The sequence below is a fragment of the Thunnus albacares genome, chromosome 10 (assembly GCF_914725855.1).
Source record: "Thunnus albacares chromosome 10, fThuAlb1.1, whole genome shotgun sequence".
NCBI lineage: Eukaryota > Metazoa > Chordata > Actinopteri > Scombriformes > Scombridae > Thunnus > Thunnus albacares.
Window position 1 is genome coordinate 11,285,500 of NC_058115.1, and position 19,974 is coordinate 11,305,473.

Genomic DNA, 19,974 nt, shown 5'->3' on the forward strand with positions numbered 1-19,974 from the left:
GATTGCTATGCCAGGCTTTGCTGTGGGCTTGGGTTATAGCAATCCAACAAAAGGCTCCATCTATCTATCTATCTATCTATCTATCTATCTATCTATCTATCTATCTATCTATCTATCCATCTATCTATCTATCCATCTATCTATCTATCTATCTATCTATCTATCTATCTATCTATCTATCTATCTATCTATCTATCTATCTATCTATCTATCTGTCTATCTGTATTCTTTGCTGGTAAAATACTTTTTCTGTCTTATGATACACCAAACACCAATCCTGAACAGCTGCTATAGGCTGAGAGGGAGGAAAAACATTTGTTTAGTCAAATCATCTCATCTGCATTTGGATTAAATGGTTGCAAATACTAGGAGCTGCTTTTTAACCCTTTGCATTCCACTTGCAAGGGCTTACAATACTCTTATTCTTTTTTTAATTATTAATCTTGTTGAGGGATTGGATAGATATTAACTTGGATTGCCTTGTATTTTCCCCCAAACAACTCCTCCCATTGATTTCAAGGCGTCCTTATTTGGGAGGAGAACGTCTTGAGTGCATGTGCCATTCATTGAGAAGTGCTGTAGGCGTGACGCTACAACAATCATCCAATCATACGCTAGATTTCAGTGGAGATGGGCGGGGCTTAGAAGGAAATCCTGACACGCACAGTGGCTGGTGGCTGCTCGCGGGGGCGGTGCTTACAGACGGAAGTGTCTCCCGACTGGCCCAGCTGTCATCTAGATGAGAGAGAAGGAGACCATTTACACCGGCTGCCTAGGAAATGCAGAAAAGGGAAAAACGCTAAAATATGGCAACATCAAAACGATAAGGTCATGACGCCGAACTGAAGGTAGCTATGCCCGACATATCACCGACACACACTCGTTTTGTCGACGTGTTAGGACAGGGGACGAGCGGGGGTTGCGCTGCGTAATTTGGAGATGTAAAAAATGATGACAAGGATTGGTGGGGCTGTGTGACATTGAACATACAGGACACGAAACAGACGAGGTCGTTTAAAGAGCCATACACCATTTCCAAGTTTGTCATGTCCTGGAAAATTTTTCCACCGGGTTGTCGGTGATAACGGAGCAGTGAACGTTACTTGGAAGTCGAGGGACATTGTAGCAGCTGAGTGCCCGTTTATTTGCAGATTATGTTAACGTTGCAACGTCTGTAGCGGCTCGGTGCAGGGAACTACCCCACATTCAGAACAGACCGGAGACGTCATCAGCATTTTCCTGTATTTAAATGGTTGCGTATGAGGAGGTCATTGCTGAAAAAAAGGGGATATTATTCGGTAGGTGTCCATGCTGTAACAGCGCTTAAGCGTTCACAGATAACACTGTAATGCAGAAAGGCTACTTTTAAAACAGCCCTGCCGGGGTCTGCATGATTAACAGGGGCACATGGAAGGTGGCGGAGCAGCTGTTAGCTTGCTGCTAGCTGCGTAACGACCTTTTTGGAGACGTCAGCTCCACCAAGCCAAGCTGTGAGCTGCCCCTGCCGCTGGTAAGGTTAGGTTGGGTGTTTTTTCCTGGTGGTTGCCTGCCTTGCTATCCGTGTTATATTTCATCTAGGCCTCCCATGTCTTGGCGAGTCAATGATTTAATCTCATTGATTGCATCACAAGACCAGGCAGGGTGCAGCCCAAGCACATTCACTGCGTTTGGCGAGGCTTTTTTTTTATAGGCCAGATCCACTTTAGGTGTAACAGCTTTATGTTTTTTGTCACCCCTTCCTCCCCCCATTTCCTGCCCCTGCTCAATCTACATTTTAGGATAAAGAAGAAGGTGAAAGCCAAAAGTCAACTGAAGATTTACTGGGTGTCCTAAATGGGGGACTACGGGTTTGGAGTTCTGGTGAAGAACAGCAGTGGTAACAAATCTGCTTTCCCTGTAAGGATCCCTCCTCACCTCCAACCCCAGCACCCACACCACCCCTCCAACCCCCCCAGCCCCCCCTCCTTCGTAAACAACACCTGCTCCACCAATGGGGGCAGTGCTTGGCTGTTTCCTGCCGTAGCCCAACACAGTAACATGCAAGATGAGATTCTGGAGTCAGACAAGTCCAAGGCCTTGGACCTGCAGGACATGCAGGAGAAGTCTCAGGTCCAGGCCCAACCTCAGGCCCTCTCTCCAGGCCAGCAGGAGGCCGGCGGAGGCTTAGGGGAGCTGGAGGGAGCTCTGCCAGAAGACGGTTCATTGGAGAAGGGTTCTTTGGAGAGCAGCGGTGGGAAAGAGAAGCTTAGGATGGAGTCCCCGGTGCTAAGCGGGTTTGACTACCAGGATAGCCTGGGAATGGGTACAAGCTGTGCACAGTCCACCTCTTCCTCCTCCTCGCTGACTAGCTTCAACAACTGGTCCCCTGCTGTCCCATCCACTCAGTCTCCAGTGGTGGGAGACGACGTTGGAGGATTCTTCGGCCCCGCTGGCTCCAACGCCAACGGACCTCCCCTGCTGTTCCAAAACTTCTCCCACCACGCCGGACCTGGCTTTGGAGCGGGAGGTAGCTTCTCCCCGCAGATTGGACCAGTCTCCCAGCACCACCCTCCCACACCTCACCCCCAGCACTACCATCCTCACGGCCAGGGGGTCCCACAGCAGCACCGGCGCTCCCCGGCTAGCCCTCACCCGCCTCAGCCCTCCTTCCCTCCGCACGCTCATCGCACCGGAGCCTTCCCCCAGCTGCCCCACCTCGCTCCCGCTCAGAGCAAACCCCCTTCGCCTTGGGGAAGCTACCAGAGTCCCTCCACACCCACATCCACCTCCTGGAGCCCTGGAGGTTATGGTGGCTGGGGAGGCACGCAGGGGGTCCGAGAGTACCGGCGGGGGGTAGGTGGAGGCATGACAGGCCTGAACTCAATCTCCCCGCTAAAGAAATCCTTCCCAAACAACCAGGTAGATAAAAGTGCCACAACTCATCTAAATGCTAATACATCCTAGAATATCCTTGCATTATTTGATATAATAGTCCAAAATATTTTTGACCAGGAGACTTGTATGAAACTCATCCGACTCTCCCGCAGGTTCCCTCCCAGAAGTTTCCCAGAAATAGCTCTGGCTTCAATCATAAGGGCTGGGTGGAGGACAGCATGAGCCGCTGTGATAGTGTCTACCCTTTCCAGGTGAGCCTATCACATTGGTTACACTCACTGATGTTTAGGGAACTATTGGGTTTTATTCCCAAAACAAAAAACCCAACAAAACAAAACTGTTAGACTTGGACCGAGGTCCTATAGACCGCAAATTGTAAACGTCTTGTGTGTGCTCTGGGGGCAAATTGATGTTAATCCTGTTTAACACGCTCATCTGTATCAAATGTAACAAATAAGCCATTGAGCAAAACAGGATACGTGACAGTTTAAGCCAACTAAACGGATGAATTGAAACTTATTGTGTGTGCTTATGTCTAAGGTCTTATCTAGATCATTTGGTTGGAGAAGAGCGGTCTTATCATCTGCTCTGATCACATGGCCTTCCTCTTGTCCTGATTCGAGAAGTCTTGTGCTTCACTGCAGCTTGGCATGCTCTCAACCCATTTAGATACACAAGTGAAGCAAACTCGCTTGTGTTGTTTATTACTCATCACAGCTTCTCTTTGTTTTTGGATTTTTTTTCAAATGCTAATATGTTGTTTCAACATAGGCTATTCAATTATAATGTGCATTGATTGGAAATTGGCATTTCTTGCTCTTTAAATGGCATATTGTCTTATATGATGATATCAGGAACAGTGGAAAATTTTTGATTTGATTGCAGAGATATGCAAGTGACTGTGTGTAACACACTCCGGGCTCCATTTTCTGTTTACAGTGCTTTCCGCTGAAGGTCTCTACGGAGATACTCTGCAGCTTTTTTTTTTTTTTTTTTTTTTTATTAGCTATTAGCATCATAGCAAACTATGTCAGGGCTCTTGCAGCCTGTTCCCCCTCAGATGATGATGTGAGAAGTGAGGAGGCTAATTGTTGTCTTCCTCTCTTTCAGCAGGAGAGAACACGGTCCTTTGATGGTTTCAGTATGCACTCTCTGGAGAACTCTCTGATTGACATTATGAGGGCTGAGCAGGATTCCTTGAAAGGTTGGTTCCCACACAAGCAATAGTGAGGAAGGGATAGTTTCTCTCACCGCTGGCTGTAGATAAATACAACCGTTTGTATTTGGCAGTAAGTAGAAATTGGGTGTCTTTTCACATTGTTGATAATTAATTCCGTTTAAGCATGCATGCTGCAAACTGGGGGCCAAAAATGAGATGGCTGTGTATCTACAGCAGGTGGACAAAAAACAGAAATGTTGTAAATACCAATTTGGTCTTTCTCATAATGTTTTTTTTTTTTTTTTTTTTGTCAAGACTTTCACAGGACTTGATCAGCTTGATGGCAATTTCCGAGGCTGTAGTCTGGAGTTTTATCAGACAAATATATTGTTTTTTCTTTCAGTCAGTGTTGCTGAGGGTCCGCTTATGATGACATATGTTGTTTGTTAATGTGGTTTCATATAAAGTCAGGATTTTGAGACTGTTTGAGACTTGTCATCTTTCCCCACAACATAATTTGATAGCAAATGCACCAACAAAAAACAAATATTAACAAGCTTTACCAAAGTTATATTTAGTGCACATTCAAAATTCATAAGTATGGTTGCCAATATCAATAACCAGCCCCAAGTATAAGTTGTTTCTTTTATTTTGTTTATCCCTTTTAGGATACTGTGCAAAATCGGTCTTTCATATTCGGCTGAGCCATATGACAAACGGCAACATAGTAGCCAGTAGCAATATATATTCTCATATACAATTTTCCCCTATAAACAAAAATGTGATTCAGATGCAGTATAAGTAAAGCAGTATAAGTAAGGGAGTATCAAATCCTTGAATCCTACATTCCTACTGACCCAAATTGTGTCCGTAGCACAGATTATTGAAAACTGTCAAGAACTGAAAGCCAACAACACATGTCTGGTCAGATGTCTAATCTTGTTTACTAATTCCGTGATCAAACCGTTCCTGATCCTAAATTGTAATTTTATTACTTAAACTCTTATTAAAGTTGAGTTCATGTTCAACAGCTGCATGTATTTAGACAAAATTTCACATTTGAGAAGTTTAACTGACTTCTTTTGTCAATCAGAAAAATATGTTTGTAAGTATCAAATATAGTTTTGGTATCAAACTTGGGAACTGTATCACCTCTGGTTTTGAAAATTTTCCAAGTGTACCCTGACCTGTACACACACATGTTAAGATCAAATTAAGTGTATGAACATTTCATGAATGAAATCCACTGAGGTCGGTTACATTTCTCACATTACAGCACATTTCTGTCTCAGTGTTTGTAACTCCATCTTAAACTCAATGTAACAATCACCTGCATCCTTTTTGCTGTGGATCCTCTTTGATCTCAACTAAAGCTCTCATTAATAAAACATTTCAGCTCAGTTTTGTTATAATCTATCTTAAAAGGACATTTTTCCATCCGTGTGAAGCAGTCAGCTCTACTTGAAGACTTTTCCATTATGCTGATTTAGGCCAACTGATGCACGTACTTTCTTTTTAAAAACTTGTCCTTGATCATTTATACTGTACAACCTTTCTGCCATTTCTCATAAGAGTGTTTTCCATCTCTTAATTTACAAGTTGGCCGCCTCAGTTATCAGAAATGTACTAATAATTTGCATAGTTGTCAAGTCTAACGCAAAGTCTTGGACTTATCCCAGTAAATTTCTTGCATATGATATTACACTAACATGCACTTCTGTTAACATTTAAGAATAATTAGTTGAGTTGAGGTACTGTTTGATTTGTATACTTCCAATGTGCAATCATAGTACACATTACCTAAAACCATGCCAACATAATGTTAATGGGTAAGCTATTTATACTTAATGGAAATAATTTAATGTAATTATTACTCCAGTTAGGAATCATTTCATGACGTTGTGTTTTGAGTCTTTTTCCTGTTTTTGTCGTGTAGGACGCTACAGCTTCTCTCACCAGGGTGGAGACGGGCCTCTACCTATGAATGGTATGTAAATTACTGTACATACATACAAAAATGCAGCGCTGTAGCTGTGGTCAGGACTTGAAATTAATGCTGGTCAAATGCAAATGGATTCTGGCCATTTTAAGAATGTAAGTCAAGATTAAGCGCTACACTAGAAATTTACTCGTATAAAGCAAACTAAACAGGAATCTTAGGACATTACATAACCACACAAAACAGACACAGACATATGACTTGTTTTACACCTTTCTAAACTGCTGTGCAAGTCAATTTCATGCATGTCCAAAATGGCTCACCAAATGGAAATGAGAAACCAGACCAGCTTTTCCAAGCAGGAAGTAGATGCTGCAAATGGCAAATAATGTGCCTTTTGTTTTTGACTTAATGTTTACTGACTCGATTTTCAATATCTCAGTTTTTTCCATGCACAGCAATGAGCGTCATAATCATTGGGTTATGATTACATGCCATATTATTTGATGAATGATTTCATCTTTCTCTCTCTAGTTTACAGTTCTGTAGATTTATTTATGCCAGTGTGATGTCAGGTGCAGTCTATATATACAGGTGAAATTAGATGCAGTAGATTTATAATGCTAAAAGTTTAAATTGATGCATGTTGGCATTTTGATGGGGAAAAAACATTTTTAGCTGGTGGAAATTCAGAGTGCTGTTACTTTGAAAGGCAAGCAGCCATTTTGGTTGGTGACCTGAAAAATTAATTTCAAGCCCTGTCAGTGTTTTTACATATTGTTTTTATCATGTGCCTTTTTGTAAAAAAAGCCATTTCAAGAGTGTTTTGTGTTGTTTTACATGCAGCGAGAAGTTATGGCAGAAGACGAGGTAAAGCTTGTGAATGTGTCTTGATTTGTTTAATGTTATTTAGAAAGCAGCAATGACCCCTGAAATGATGACTTTGTGGTTTTGCCTGTGTTTGTCTGCTTGATCCTTCAGTGTCAGTGACTGTTTTGCCTTGAATGTTGAGTTTATGCCCCTTTTCTGCAGTGCGTGAAATAGCAATCATGGCTGCTTTTGTTTGTATTCCTTGACATTATTTATGTACATCTAATCAAAATTCCCAGCTCATTGCAATATTAATATACTTTCAAAATAGTAAGAATTCTGGTTTAACCTCAGTAGTGGCGAGCCACTATGTGTAATCAAGATCATTTTCCCCTCTAGGTCATTCCTCTCTGTTCCCCATGGAGGATGAGCGCTCTTTTGGAGAGGACGAGTCAGGTGACCAGGGGCTTGCTGGCCTTGGTTCAGCCCACTGTTTCCCCCACCTCAACGGTGAACGTGTGGAGCGTTACTCTCGCAAAGTGTTCGTTGGCGGGCTGCCCCCAGATATAGATGAAGGTAAAGAGATTATTGCAATCCAGAGGATTCTACACCAGCCCCAGTTTGTCATTTACCTTGTTTTAGACATTTAAATGTAAGTAGTATCATAGATTTTATGTTTACAACTCTGTTGCCTCAATTACACTGTTTCTTATCAGAGAACATTTTTCAATTCTACCAATTCATGTAAAATAATTTGGTTTTCATGGTCACACTAAATGACAGTATTGGCTAAATAACTGATGAATTTGCTAACCGAGTTTCCTGTTTCAGATGAAATCACTGCCAGTTTCCGTCGCTTTGGTCACTTGTTTGTAGACTGGCCTCACAAGGCAGAGAGCAAGTCCTATTTTCCACCAAAAGGTGAGTTGAACCAGTATGACATTATATTTGTGAAAGCAGGTGGACTCAACAGTGTTGGGATGATGAGTATTTGCTTGTTGTGTGTGTGTGTGTGTGTACTCATCGTTCTGTATGTCCAACCTTTCTAGGATATGCGTTCCTGCTGTTTCAAGACGAGAGCTCTGTTCAGGCTCTGATTGATGCCTGCATTCAAGAGGATGGGAAGCTTTACCTGTGTGTCTCCAGCCCCACCATCAAAGACAAGCCTGTGAGTGTGTTAGTCTCTGTGGCAGCAAACAAGCAGTAGTTTGGGGTTTTTTTGCGCAAATGAGGGTTTTATTGTGATAATCCATCAGGTCTTTAGATTTTCAGTTGAAAACTTGATCAAACAATAGGTTTGGTTAGTGTTTTTCATCTGGTTATATTTATCTACTCTTAGGTGGCTGTTACTTTATATTTACCCACAACACAAAAGGTGACAAATGTAAATGCTGACATCACTGTTACACCTACAGTATTTCACCATTATTTGAGGGCTTATTGTAAAAAAAAAAAAAAAACAAAACAAAAAAAAAAAAACACCCTCAACTGATGACGTCCTGTAATGGCAGCCAAATTGAACTGAATAAATGTGTTAATCCATGTTACATAAGCAGCAAGCCGCTTTCATTTTCACACACAGAGAATTCATGATTTTTTTTTTTTTTTTTTTTTTTTTTAAATCTCTTTTTGTAGGTCCAGATCCGACCCTGGAACCTAAATGACAGTGACTTTGTAATGGACGGCTCTCAGCCGTTGGACCCAAGGAAGACCATCTTTGTAGGAGGTGTCCCTCGTCCCCTTCGCGCAGGTACATGTCATATTGTGACGCCCACAAGCATTGCATTCCCATAACTGAAGCTGTTTTGATCCCATTAACCTGAATTATATATTGTCATTCCAGTGGAGCTTGCCATGATCATGGATCGTCTGTATGGGGGAGTGTGTTACGCTGGGATTGACACAGACCCTGAACTCAAGTATCCAAAAGGGGCGGGGCGAGTGGCCTTCTCCAATCAGCAAAGCTACATTGCAGCCATTAGTGCCCGATTTGTTCAACTGCAGCACGGGGAGATTGATAAACGGGTGAGTCAGTCTAATGTTAGCAGCTTCTTGTCCAGGTCTTAAAATGAAGAGTGGATGTGCATAAAATATCAATTTGCACCTATCCAACATGCATTCAAATTTATCCCAGCCTCCATTTTGACACATTTTCTGTCCTTCATTTCATCCCTCCTCTCAGGTGGAAGTGAAGCCATATGTTCTGGACGACCAGCTGTGTGATGAGTGCCAGGGCACCCGCTGTGGGGGGAAGTTCGCTCCTTTCTTCTGCGCCAACGTGACCTGTCTGCAGTACTACTGTGAGTACTGCTGGGCAGCCATCCACTCCCGGGCTGGCCGCGAGTTCCACAAGCCGCTGGTGAAGGAGGGCGGGGACCGACCACGACACATCTCCTTCCGCTGGAACTAAGGCGAGAGGGCAAGGGAGGGAGAGAACGCAGGATCGGGGAGGGATTGAGAGAAAAGGGGTAGTTAGGGAAGGGGTACGGGCTACGATATGAAAAATAAATGCACTTTTCTTTTAAGTTAAAAAAAAAAAAAAAAACTTAATTTATTTTTTATTTTTTTTTAATTGGGCCCTCTAAAAGAAGTAAATGCTAAGAAGAGAGTGAAATCCCATTTATGTTTTGACTTTAAGTGTGCATGAGCATATGGATGCATTAGATTTGGATTTAGATGTTTTCTGACTTGACTGTACTTTCTGTTGGTGTTAGCTGGCAAAGCTGCTTACATTTGTTGTCAAGAGTAACATAAAATTTAAGTGAGGTTCATCATACCTAAATCAGTATACTAACTATGGAAGTTGCGTTTTAAGAAGGGTGCATTTTCTTACTTTTTGCTTGCAGGATTAGAGAACAACTGTACCATTTACCAAAGGTTGAGTGCAAATGGTTGGGTTGAACAGAGGAGGAACACCGTTTCAGATGGTCGGATGATGATTGAGTTTTTTTTCAAGCAGCTCAGTGTACAGAATCTGGCCACGTCACAAAACAAAATCTCCCCTCAGTCTGGCACATGTGTTTAGATTGCTGGCATGAGTTTTTAGGTCTTGGTTTAAAAGTCGACACTTTGTAACCAGAAAGGGCAAACCAAAGATTGGCCTAAAACGCATCATCAAAAGCAGATGTTGATCTGAGGGTTGTCAAGGAGAATGGTGTGTCCTCTTGTCATATGGCGGAGGAAGGCTGGAGTTGTCTGGAGTTTCGGTCAGTGGGTTTCAGCTAATAAAGACACAGCCCTCAGGGCTCAGGTATTGGCAGTAGTATTTGCTCACTTTATATTGTCAGGGATATTAGCACTGGAAGCTAACATGCTAATGTAGTACAAACTAATGGGAATGCACAGTCCAGTCTCCCTGAGCTGTCCTCATGGTGTACCACTGCACGCTCTACCATGACTGGAGCTTCTATCACAAGTGTTGTGGTTGGATATGGTAGTAGCTAGAATTTGCTGTCACAGAGATAAAGATATTATTTTATACATGGCCTGCTGATTTTTGTACAGTGTTTTATAGCTGATTATTTTGTCATGAACATATATACATTTATTATGCACTACTTTTCTAAATATTTTTTTCAATAGTCATTTTAGGCACATTTTTCACAGATGGGAGAACTCCTTTTGCAATACCTCATTTTTTTCACTTGGTGAAAAATAATTTTGTACCTTTGTTACTAAGAGATCTGCATTTATGGTAAACTTAATTTAAAAAAGAAAATGAATGATATTAATATAATTTTCAATTAGCTTTTATATATTTAAGTGCTGGTAAATCTGAAAATTGTCTGGTGCATTGGTGTGATTCTGTAGATAAAAAAAAAAAAATAAGGCTATCATTAGCCAGTCATATATGGATTCTCCTCTGTCCTAATTAACATAATTACAGGATCCTAAGGCATGACAAGACCTTTCTAAAATGATTTTGATAGTCTTGAAAATATATTCTGATATTTCGCTCCTAGGTGTAGTCAATAAGATTATCAATAGGGTAAATGTTTTGGCTTTGGTCAACGTGAAATCTTCCCTTCTATCACCGGAGTGGATATCAGCTGTTTGAATATTTAGATCCTCTTTATGGGACTGCCTGTAAGTTCTACTTATTCTTGGCATGCATAATGTAATACAAAAATAACATGGCTAGTGTTAATGCAGGACCTAATGTAATGCACTAGATCTCCTTTTTGCTTTTTAACTTTCTTTTCCTTATCTCTTTGAGATCACCTCTCTTGTAGCCTCTCTTTACATGATGGAGTCTGCCTTCCTTACACAGACATGATGTTTATGCAATCTACACAGTGACAACACTTTGGATGCGTTTTGTAATGTAGAGGTAGGACATAGGTGAGAAGACTTGATCACTTGACCCCCTTTGTGATGTGGCATGCTTTGGGACATAACCTGAATGTGATTTAATGTTGCAAGTTAACTTTGAGCCATTATGTGCAATACTTATTCTTTCCAGAAACAAGTCTCCGCAGTGTAAGTCATTTAATCCATATAAACCATGCAGTCATTTACACATTATTTGTTTCCTATTGTTCATGCTGATGTCTGCAAGAAAAAAAAAACTAATTTATACCTGAATTTATTTTTAAACATTAGTTTTGTGCTTATTTACTTATTTTGCTACTACCATGCTACTGTGATTGAAAACATTGTATATACTAGGTCGATAATGTATTTAGCATTTGCTATATTTTCAATTGAAATGTATACCTATCATTTTGATCAGATTTTTGTTATATTTTTGGGGTGATGTGTTAAACTCGTTGATGTGTCTAGTTTTTCTAATTGCTGTATTGTGCTCCACATTTTCAGATGAAAAGAATATTGATTATGTCTGTTAGTATTACTTGATTGCAAGATTTCAATAGTTTTTAATTGTATGCTGGGAAGGTTATATTTATTAACTTTTTTTTTTTTTTTTACCTGATATCATTTTGATTTTTATTAAGTCATTTCACATTTATACGTAAGTTCAAATTTTTATATTTTCTTCCTGATTAATTTACGCTACAATACAGACGTCAGTTTTTATAGTTGGTTTGTAGTATTGAAGTAAAACAAAGATCTAATGTCATATATTCATTTGCTGCCAACTGTTTGTAACTGTATGCATACATTTGAAGTATTTGTAATGTGAGATGTTGAACGAATAAAACAGCTGTGAGGAAGAAATATCTGCCTAATTTTTTTTTTTTTTTCTAAGAAGACTGTAATAAATCGCTTCTCTTTCTAGCAAATGGGAATCTCATAACTGCTGCTGTTGTGTGACAGCACTTTTGTGGCACATCTGGTGAGTTAGGTTGAATCAGGTCAGAGGTATTTATAGGCCAAGGCTTATTTCAGGCCTTACTGAGAGCTATTTAGCTCATGCAAACCTCATGTCTTTTGTCTCAGCCTTTTTGTAGTCTAATAAAAGCTTGTGTTTTTCTAAAAAGGGAATATAATACACACAGGCAACATGCAGTAATACCATTGATCATTTAGAGATTGTACCACTCTAGTATGTAGAAATTCAGAAGTTTTCAGATTAATTGCACTTATTTCAATGGGGACTGAAGGAAATGTTTCATGCCAAAGACATATAAATAATATAGTATTTTTTTGTCCTCAATCCTCTTACAGAATAATAAATATGGATATTTTTCAGCGAATAGTTGAAGTTCTTGGGACATTTGCTGATTTTTCAGACTTACATTTAACTTCAGTTTCTTTTAATGTTTTATGTAAAGCACTTTGAACGTCCTTGTTGCTGAAAATGTGCCATATAAATAAACTTGCCTTGCCTCAGTTAACTTTATGGGTGAAATTTACACAGGTAATGATGAATATTTGGCCTTTTGAGCCCATAGCAAACGAGCAAACCACACTTTGTAGACCATACTATCCACACTGTGTGTTTTACTGCCACCTGCTGGCTGACAACACCACAACCACTAAAGCCTGCAGACAGAGTTGGACCCAGGGAAAAGGCAGTTGGCGTCTTCCTCCAAAAAAGTTCATGTTTGTAGAGTCTGGAAGGGGGAATTATGTCGGCTAAGACTGTGTATGTGCCCCGGTTTGGCTCACAGCTCGACTCCAGTCAAAGAGGTGAACCACAAATGGAGCAGACCGACCTTTCCACTTGTAATGGAGCTCAGGCTCAGAGGGCCAAGCGCGGGAACAAACGGGCCAAATGTGAGAAAGCTCGGTCCGTTTTAAAAGTCAAGTTACCCGGTCTCAGCAGCCACACCAAGAAAGTGAAAAATGGGGACAAGACGCCGAGAAGATGGATGTCAGAACCTACTGTAAATGAATCCAAGACAACCGTCAGTCGAGAAGAAGAAACACAGTGTAATGTTGGCCTTAATATTAGCTTATCAGTTAGCTAACATACCTAACTGTTAGTTAGGTTAGCTGTTGCTAGGTAGCAGACATTTTTAAATGTACACAAACAGACAAATGAGCGCTAGTTTATCTTGAGTGTAGCTACACAATAAGAAAAAACATCAACAATGCAGTAAAAGCTTAGGGGTAACAAGATGATAAAGAGATTAAAAAAACCCTTAAAGAATCAGTTATTTTAATGGCCAGGAGACAACTGTTGAAAATGAACCTTTTGGCACAACACTAAGTTAGCACATTTACAGTAATGTTGATAAATGTGCATTGTTTTTGTAAAAATGAACAGAACCATGTTCCTTTTTTCCATCAAAGTTTTGCTTTTTGTTTTGTCTTGAAAGACTGTATTTTCAGCTCCGTTGGCCTCAAACAATCCCTCAGACGAAACAATGGAAAGGAAAAATTACTCTTTGGTTAAACGGCTCATAACTCATGAGGTCAGAAGTAAATATTCCTCGTGTTTGGGGTCACAAGCCGGAAAGGCTGAAAGTAACTGATTTAAGGAAACCCAATACTGTATCCCAAACTACTTTGGTGAAACCTGAAATATTCAGGTGTTGTTTAGATTGTATTAGATATTTTTTTCAAATGAATGGTAATTTTCTGAGCTGTTGTTTGTGGTGGTGTTGCACTGGATTGCCTTAAATTGTTATTGTGTCCTTCACACAGATGCAGATCTGCTAATTTATTATCACAACAATCTTTTCAGATGGATTTCCAAAGGTCAAAGTCTTAACAATGGGTGACCATGGTTTAAACTATCATGATAAAGAATGTAGCCAGCGAGACAACAAAATCAACATGATCTTGCTTTTTTCCGAAGAACATTGAACAAATACATTGTTGGTACTAAACAGGTTTAGCTAGCAGGAGAAGCCTCATATTCACATGCAGTATTTGTGTTGTCAGGTGCTGGAACTGATTCTGACTCTGTTGGTGGAGCTGTTCTCTTTTTCTCCCAAAGACCCAACAGCATAGCAACAACTGAGAAGAAAAAGGTAGGCCCTATGCAAAGTTTACAGTATGTATTGATTAGTGACAAAGAGTCATGGGAGAAGACATTGAACAGGGGAAAGATGCACTCAAACATTTTATAATTTAATTCAGTTGAATTCAACATCATTTTGGGTTCAATTTTGTGACAAACAAAAAATGAAACCTGGCAACATGTCAATTGCAAAATGCCATGTGCGTCAAAAATCAATAAGTCAGCACTGTATGCATATTATATGGCCTTGGTTTTAAGATGGCTAGTTTCTGCTTTAGCTTTCGCTTTGTCAGTGGAGATAATGCGTGCATCTAGATGATGAAAAGCAGAAAGGGTGGGCTGTGTCTTACGCTCATGAAGTCAGATATGAGTAATATGACACCTACAGTGGACAGCACACATGGTGGAACAAACTGACAGGGTAAACAAGCTGACTAATATTGGTATTTCATCCTTCTATAATTAAAAGGTTTTGTTTATCTAAATGAGGTGTTTGTGGTTTGTAGGTTCACACAAACTGCGTAATGTAAAGGCCTTTGTGACAGAGGTTAGAACTACAAGGTGAAGTTGTGTTGCCTGGAATTAAAAGGTCCCCTGAGGCATAAAGGCTATAAAAGACAATTTCAGAATTAAAAATAACAATTACAGTTCTTACTGGGCCGTCTAAATTCCAGTGCAAGTTGTGTCATCACTGTAACAGCCAGAGACATAGGCCTTTTTCACAGCAGATATTTTGACGTGTCATAATGATAAAAAGACACTGGTGTTAACTAATAACATTAACAATGTCTCTATTCTATTCAAGTCTACCAGCCATGGCAGTGAAGCCACCACGCACAATTCCAGGAACCTGAAACTGAAAGGAATCCAGCCATCATTAATGTTATTATTTACTTCTCCTACTGCAAAAAAGGCCAATTATTAGAGGCGCTCACATTATATCTTCAGCTGTACTGTATATTGCATTTACTGTGCATGCCACAAGTTATATATGAACGATCAATTCAAGTTTAACCACTAAATTCAAAAACTATCTAGAGCCCACTCATGAATGACCTGAACATGTTTTTATATATATATATATATATATATATATATATATATATATATATATATAGTATGTATGTGATATATACTTATTTAGATATATATTTATTTAAAAATATTTGTTTTGATAACATCATAATTACTAATTCCATTAACTTTGACATCAAAACTGTTACTTGAATACTCTCCAGTACAAAGTGAGTGTGTGTTCTGTTAAATCCAGTGAAAAGTTTGGCAAACATAGATGTTTTTAACAGAAGATATTTTAACATGTCGTGGAAAAACACAGGTGTAAATAATCAAGTTAACGATTGCTGGTATTGTGCATGTTGGCTCACCATCATTGATGTAATTAGTAACACCTGTGCTTTTCCTAGTATGACAAGTCAAAATGTTTGTTGAATCACCTTCTCCTCATCCATCATACTGACACACATGCACTGTACCGTCTGTACCCATGAACCAGACCACAAAGCTCTTAATACTGCTTCTTTCTTTTCCTGGGAATGTGTTTCCTGTCCTGGACAGGCCAGGCTTGCTGTTCTTAGGACCATCTCCAAGATGCTGGAAGAGAACCAGTACATCAGACAGAGACTGGCCTCCCTCAACCAGGTCAACTCAGGCTGCACTGACTGATGAAGCAGGTCTCTTTCTGTATCTGAAACACATTATCAGTGTTTTTTTCCACATCAATGTTCTAATTAATGAATACATTTAATTCTTTAAGCATGGATTGTTGAGCCCAGTTTTACAACATGGCACAATTGTGGTTCATTTTTATGTGTCCTAACTGGTAATTCAATGTCAGACCATTTAGCAATCTGCTTAAAAGCATGTATTTGTTACAGTGTTCATTGGACACTGTTATTTCATTAGAAGGGTCCATATTCAAATCTTTGCTTAACATTTTCATGCAAATGAACCACGGTTTATACTTACATGATATAGTCAAATCAAGCTTTTCAGCTGCTATACAATGTTAAATAGTAGAGCTTAATGCAGTCCAACACAGTGAGCCTGCAGCTCATGCTACAATATTTTGTCCCCATAAATTACAATTGGTGGACAAAATATTATGTACATCTGAATTGTATAATAACACAACAAACAGCTACCATTGAAATGATCATAAAGTGAAATTGTGCAGCACCCATAGTGCAGCATGTTGCAGGAATGACCATTTCTTAGAGAAAATGTTCTTAATTGTCCACCAGAGGTCGCCACCCCCTCTAAAATGAATGTCCGCTATGGCAAATTTCAGTTCCTGATCACACACCAGCTTGATTTGACTTTACTGAACCATCTATGATGGTTCAGTAAAGTCAAATCTCTTAGAAATTTAATAAAGCCAATCTAATAATTTAACATTTTGATCTTCAGTATTGTATAAATGTTGCACTTATGTTTTTTAATAACTTGTCCTTATTAGACTTCAAATAGTGGCTTGTATTGTGCTTCTTAGAGGGAAATTTCCTTGTTCTTTAACACTAACTGAATTTGCCAGTTTGCGTGAATGCAAAATACTACATGTCGACTGCAGTTACTGTTTAGGTTTTAAAAGGAAACAGTGCTGGTGATTTTGAAAACTGACAAGCAGAAGCTGTTATTTGGTCGGATTTTGAATTACAGAAGTAAATAATATGACATTTTTATAGCATAGTATAAAACAGCTCACTGCATTGACATTGTTCAATCAGTTATAGCATTTTTCATTGATAAAAAAGAGGTTTGTTGAAAAATATTAGATTTGTTAGTGACCTGAACTTGTTCACCAAAGGTTTCAGTGATAAATTTGTCACCGGAGGTTTTATGTTTATTCCTTTTATTTATATTAGTAAATCAACTTGAGAGCAGCATATGGCTATGATTATTCTAACTGTAAAATAATTGCTGTTAAAGCATGGACAATTTACTTTAAATTGTTCTGTTTCTTAGTGTTTTGATTGATGAGCCTCATTGCCTCTGTGTTTAGAGGCCAGTTGTTTTACCCTTTTCTGCCCTGAACACAACATGGCTGCCTTATCTGAGTTCTCACTAAAGTTCAGAGAAGTGTAGTGATTGCAAGTACAGTATGTGCTGTAATATAAAGCACGTGTAGTCTTTAATGAAGTTGGATAGAGTAGGACCCATTTTTACTGCTGCTGTGAGTATTTTCAACAAACTTATCAAAATAACAGTTGCTGTAGCTTTTGAATGTTTTTAAGACTAAACAGAGAGATGACTGGCACTTGTATTGCATTAAGGTCAGCGATGTGTTGTCCTGGCATACCTGAGGTCACTAGTGTGATTTTTTTTTTTTTTTTATCATTATGTGTAAACCACCTCACCGTAGAGTACCTACAATCAGACATGTTTCACCTGCACCTGCAGCCTTTCATTTAAAAAAGTTTGCTGACAAGGTATACTCTCAAACAAATAACTTTCTAAATGTTCCTATAGTAAAAACTGCACAGCGTGTTTGAACAACACGATTTGGGCATTATCTGTTCCCTTTATGTAAAACAGCTTCAAGCAGCCTGGATGTACTTGGTAATTTAATAATACCATGTTAGATTCAGCATGTGTGAACACAGAAAATTGAAGATGCTTCAACTCTGTTTCAGAAACGACTTGCCAACTTGATAGTTTGAGTTCTGCTGCAAATAGAGCTGGTGGTTTTGAGCCAGTAAACAGGCGGTTTATTGACAGTGTTTTTACAGCATTGAGGATAAATGGCTTTTGGTGTGGTGATTAGCAGTTAAACAAGCCTTTTAATCAGAGCTGTGGTCTGCAAGGAGACTGGCAGACTGTAGCAGATGTACCTCTTGACCACACTGTCAAGCATGTTGACCAGCGGTTTGCTGCATTGTTTACATGGACAGAGGCCCTGGGATGTTGTGCAGTTTTGTAACAAGCTGGTTGTGCAGGACCTATTCAGATTATAATGTCTTCAGTAAAACTGGTGATATGCTGGAGAGGAGGCAAATAAAAGCCACTGAGCCGTAAAATGTAACGTAAAGCAATAAGAACTTTGGTTTAATGTAAAGTAATAAAAATGTTTTGTATTAAGTATTGTTTGGGCCCAGCTGTGAATTCATGTTTTACATAAAGTTGTCTTGTGTTGTTGCAGCTCTAAAAGGGAAAGCCTCTGTTTGGACTCCAACCAACTTTCTTGGGTTGAAGTGAGTGTTGGGTTTGTGTGAATGTTGTCCCCCTAGATAAAGATCGCAGCACGGTGGTGCTGCTGTTTCTAAAGGTGACTAATGTCTCATTATAACACCTACTGAACCACATCCTGACTGAAATAGCTAAGTGTGAGAAACTGTCTGGTAATGTCAGCAGATCTGAGAGCTGTGTCGTTATGCCGCAGACTCTGGCCGGACAAACTCATTTTAAAATCGAGCGCCAGCCACCTGTTGTCTAAGAGCATGTGAGCACATGCTATACTTGATCACCTTTTTCCTCAGTGACTTTATCAAATCAAAAAGTGCTGTCTCATTTTGGTTGAACTTTTTCACTTGTGACTATTGACATCGCCATAGAAACTGATAAGTTCAACTGTCTACAACATGAACAGAAGATCTAGAGTCTCCACCTGCATTTAGGCTGTTTTTCTTCCATCTCTAATAACTGTAATCTCAAGCCAACTTTGATCAAAGAACAAAATACATCACACACTGACACTATCTTTGATTGCATTAGTGTATGTGCATATGGACCTGTCATATAGTATGCTATGAATTACATTTCTGCACTCTGCTGGTGTACTAATATTCCATTCAGGCCGACACAGTGACATGCTCCATCTGACAGACAGCTCTGTCTGCATCAGACAAAGTTTAGAGAAGTGGCTGTGCCTGGCAGCCCTGCCTGTTATCAGAGGCAGGGAAGACATCAACAAGATGTGCATTTTCCAAAACAACCACTAAATCCTAATCTTTGAAGCCTCTCCTCCTACAAAACCGAAACATTTGAAAATATTCCCAATAAAACACACAGATGTGGCCGAAATTATTGGTACCTTTGCATTTGATTAAAATAATGCACCATTCGCCCTAAACAGTGTTGAAATTATAAGATATTTCATTATCAATGCATGTCTATGTTTTGGTTTGATACCCTTTAGAAGTTGTAAGAAATAGTTGATTTGTAGTGATACTTTCAGCAGACTATTGTGTTTTAATTAGTATCACAGGTGTTTTCAATCTTATAATCACTCATGCAGCCAGTTTAAAAGGAGAAAATTACTCACTCTGCTGTTGTCTTTGTGCATCACATTGAACATGGGAAACAGAAGGAAAACAAGAGAGTGGTTTGAAGACATCAGAAAAAAGGTAATAGCCGAGCATGGTCAACGTAAAGGTTACAAGACCATTTCCAAAGAGCTGTTCCTGTGACAACTGTTGCCAATATTATTAAGAAGTTTAAGGCCCATGAAACTGTAGCCAACATCTCTGGATGTAGTTGCAAGAGGAAAATTGGCCTGAGATTGAACAGAGGGATTGCTTGAATGGTCGAGAAAGAACCAAGAAAAACTTCAATACAGATCCAAGCTGATGTTCAAGTTCAAGATATAATAGTTTCAAGTCGCACCATCCGTTGCTGTCTGAATGAAAATGGGCTCCATGGTAGAAGACCCAGGAAGACCCCACTTCTAAGAGGGAGACACAAAAAAGCCGGACTGGACTTTGCCAAAATACATGTTGACAAGCCACAGTTCTTCTGGGAGAATGTGCTGTGGACAGATGAAACAAAATTAGAGCTTTTTGGTAAATCACACCAACCCTGTGTTTA

The 19,974-nt window shown here is 39.5% G+C and overlaps 1 protein-coding gene across 6 annotated transcripts; it reads left to right on the plus strand.

Moving 5' to 3' along the window:
* The first annotated feature begins 709 nt into the window (after window positions 1-709).
* Window positions 710-11,960, plus strand: LOC122990243 (cytoplasmic polyadenylation element-binding protein 4-like). Of its 6 annotated transcripts, none has more exons than XM_044363492.1 (12): window positions 710-848; window positions 1,779-2,898; window positions 3,027-3,125; window positions 3,985-4,078; window positions 5,970-6,020; window positions 6,819-6,842; window positions 7,182-7,358; window positions 7,614-7,703; window positions 7,832-7,950; window positions 8,418-8,532; window positions 8,626-8,807; window positions 8,965-11,960. In XM_044363492.1, the coding sequence occupies exons 2-12, from the start codon at window positions 1,834-1,836 to the stop codon at window positions 9,190-9,192; spliced, it is 2,244 nt and encodes a 747-aa protein (XP_044219427.1). In that variant the 5' UTR covers window positions 710-848; window positions 1,779-1,833; the 3' UTR covers window positions 9,193-11,960. The 6 variants fall into 6 exon arrangements, with proteins under 6 accessions (XP_044219427.1, XP_044219430.1, XP_044219431.1 ...); XM_044363495.1 differs by having other exon boundaries at window positions 3,988-4,078; XM_044363493.1 differs by lacking the exon at window positions 710-848 and adding an exon at window positions 908-1,298.
* Window positions 11,961-19,974: the final 8,014 nt, after the last annotated feature.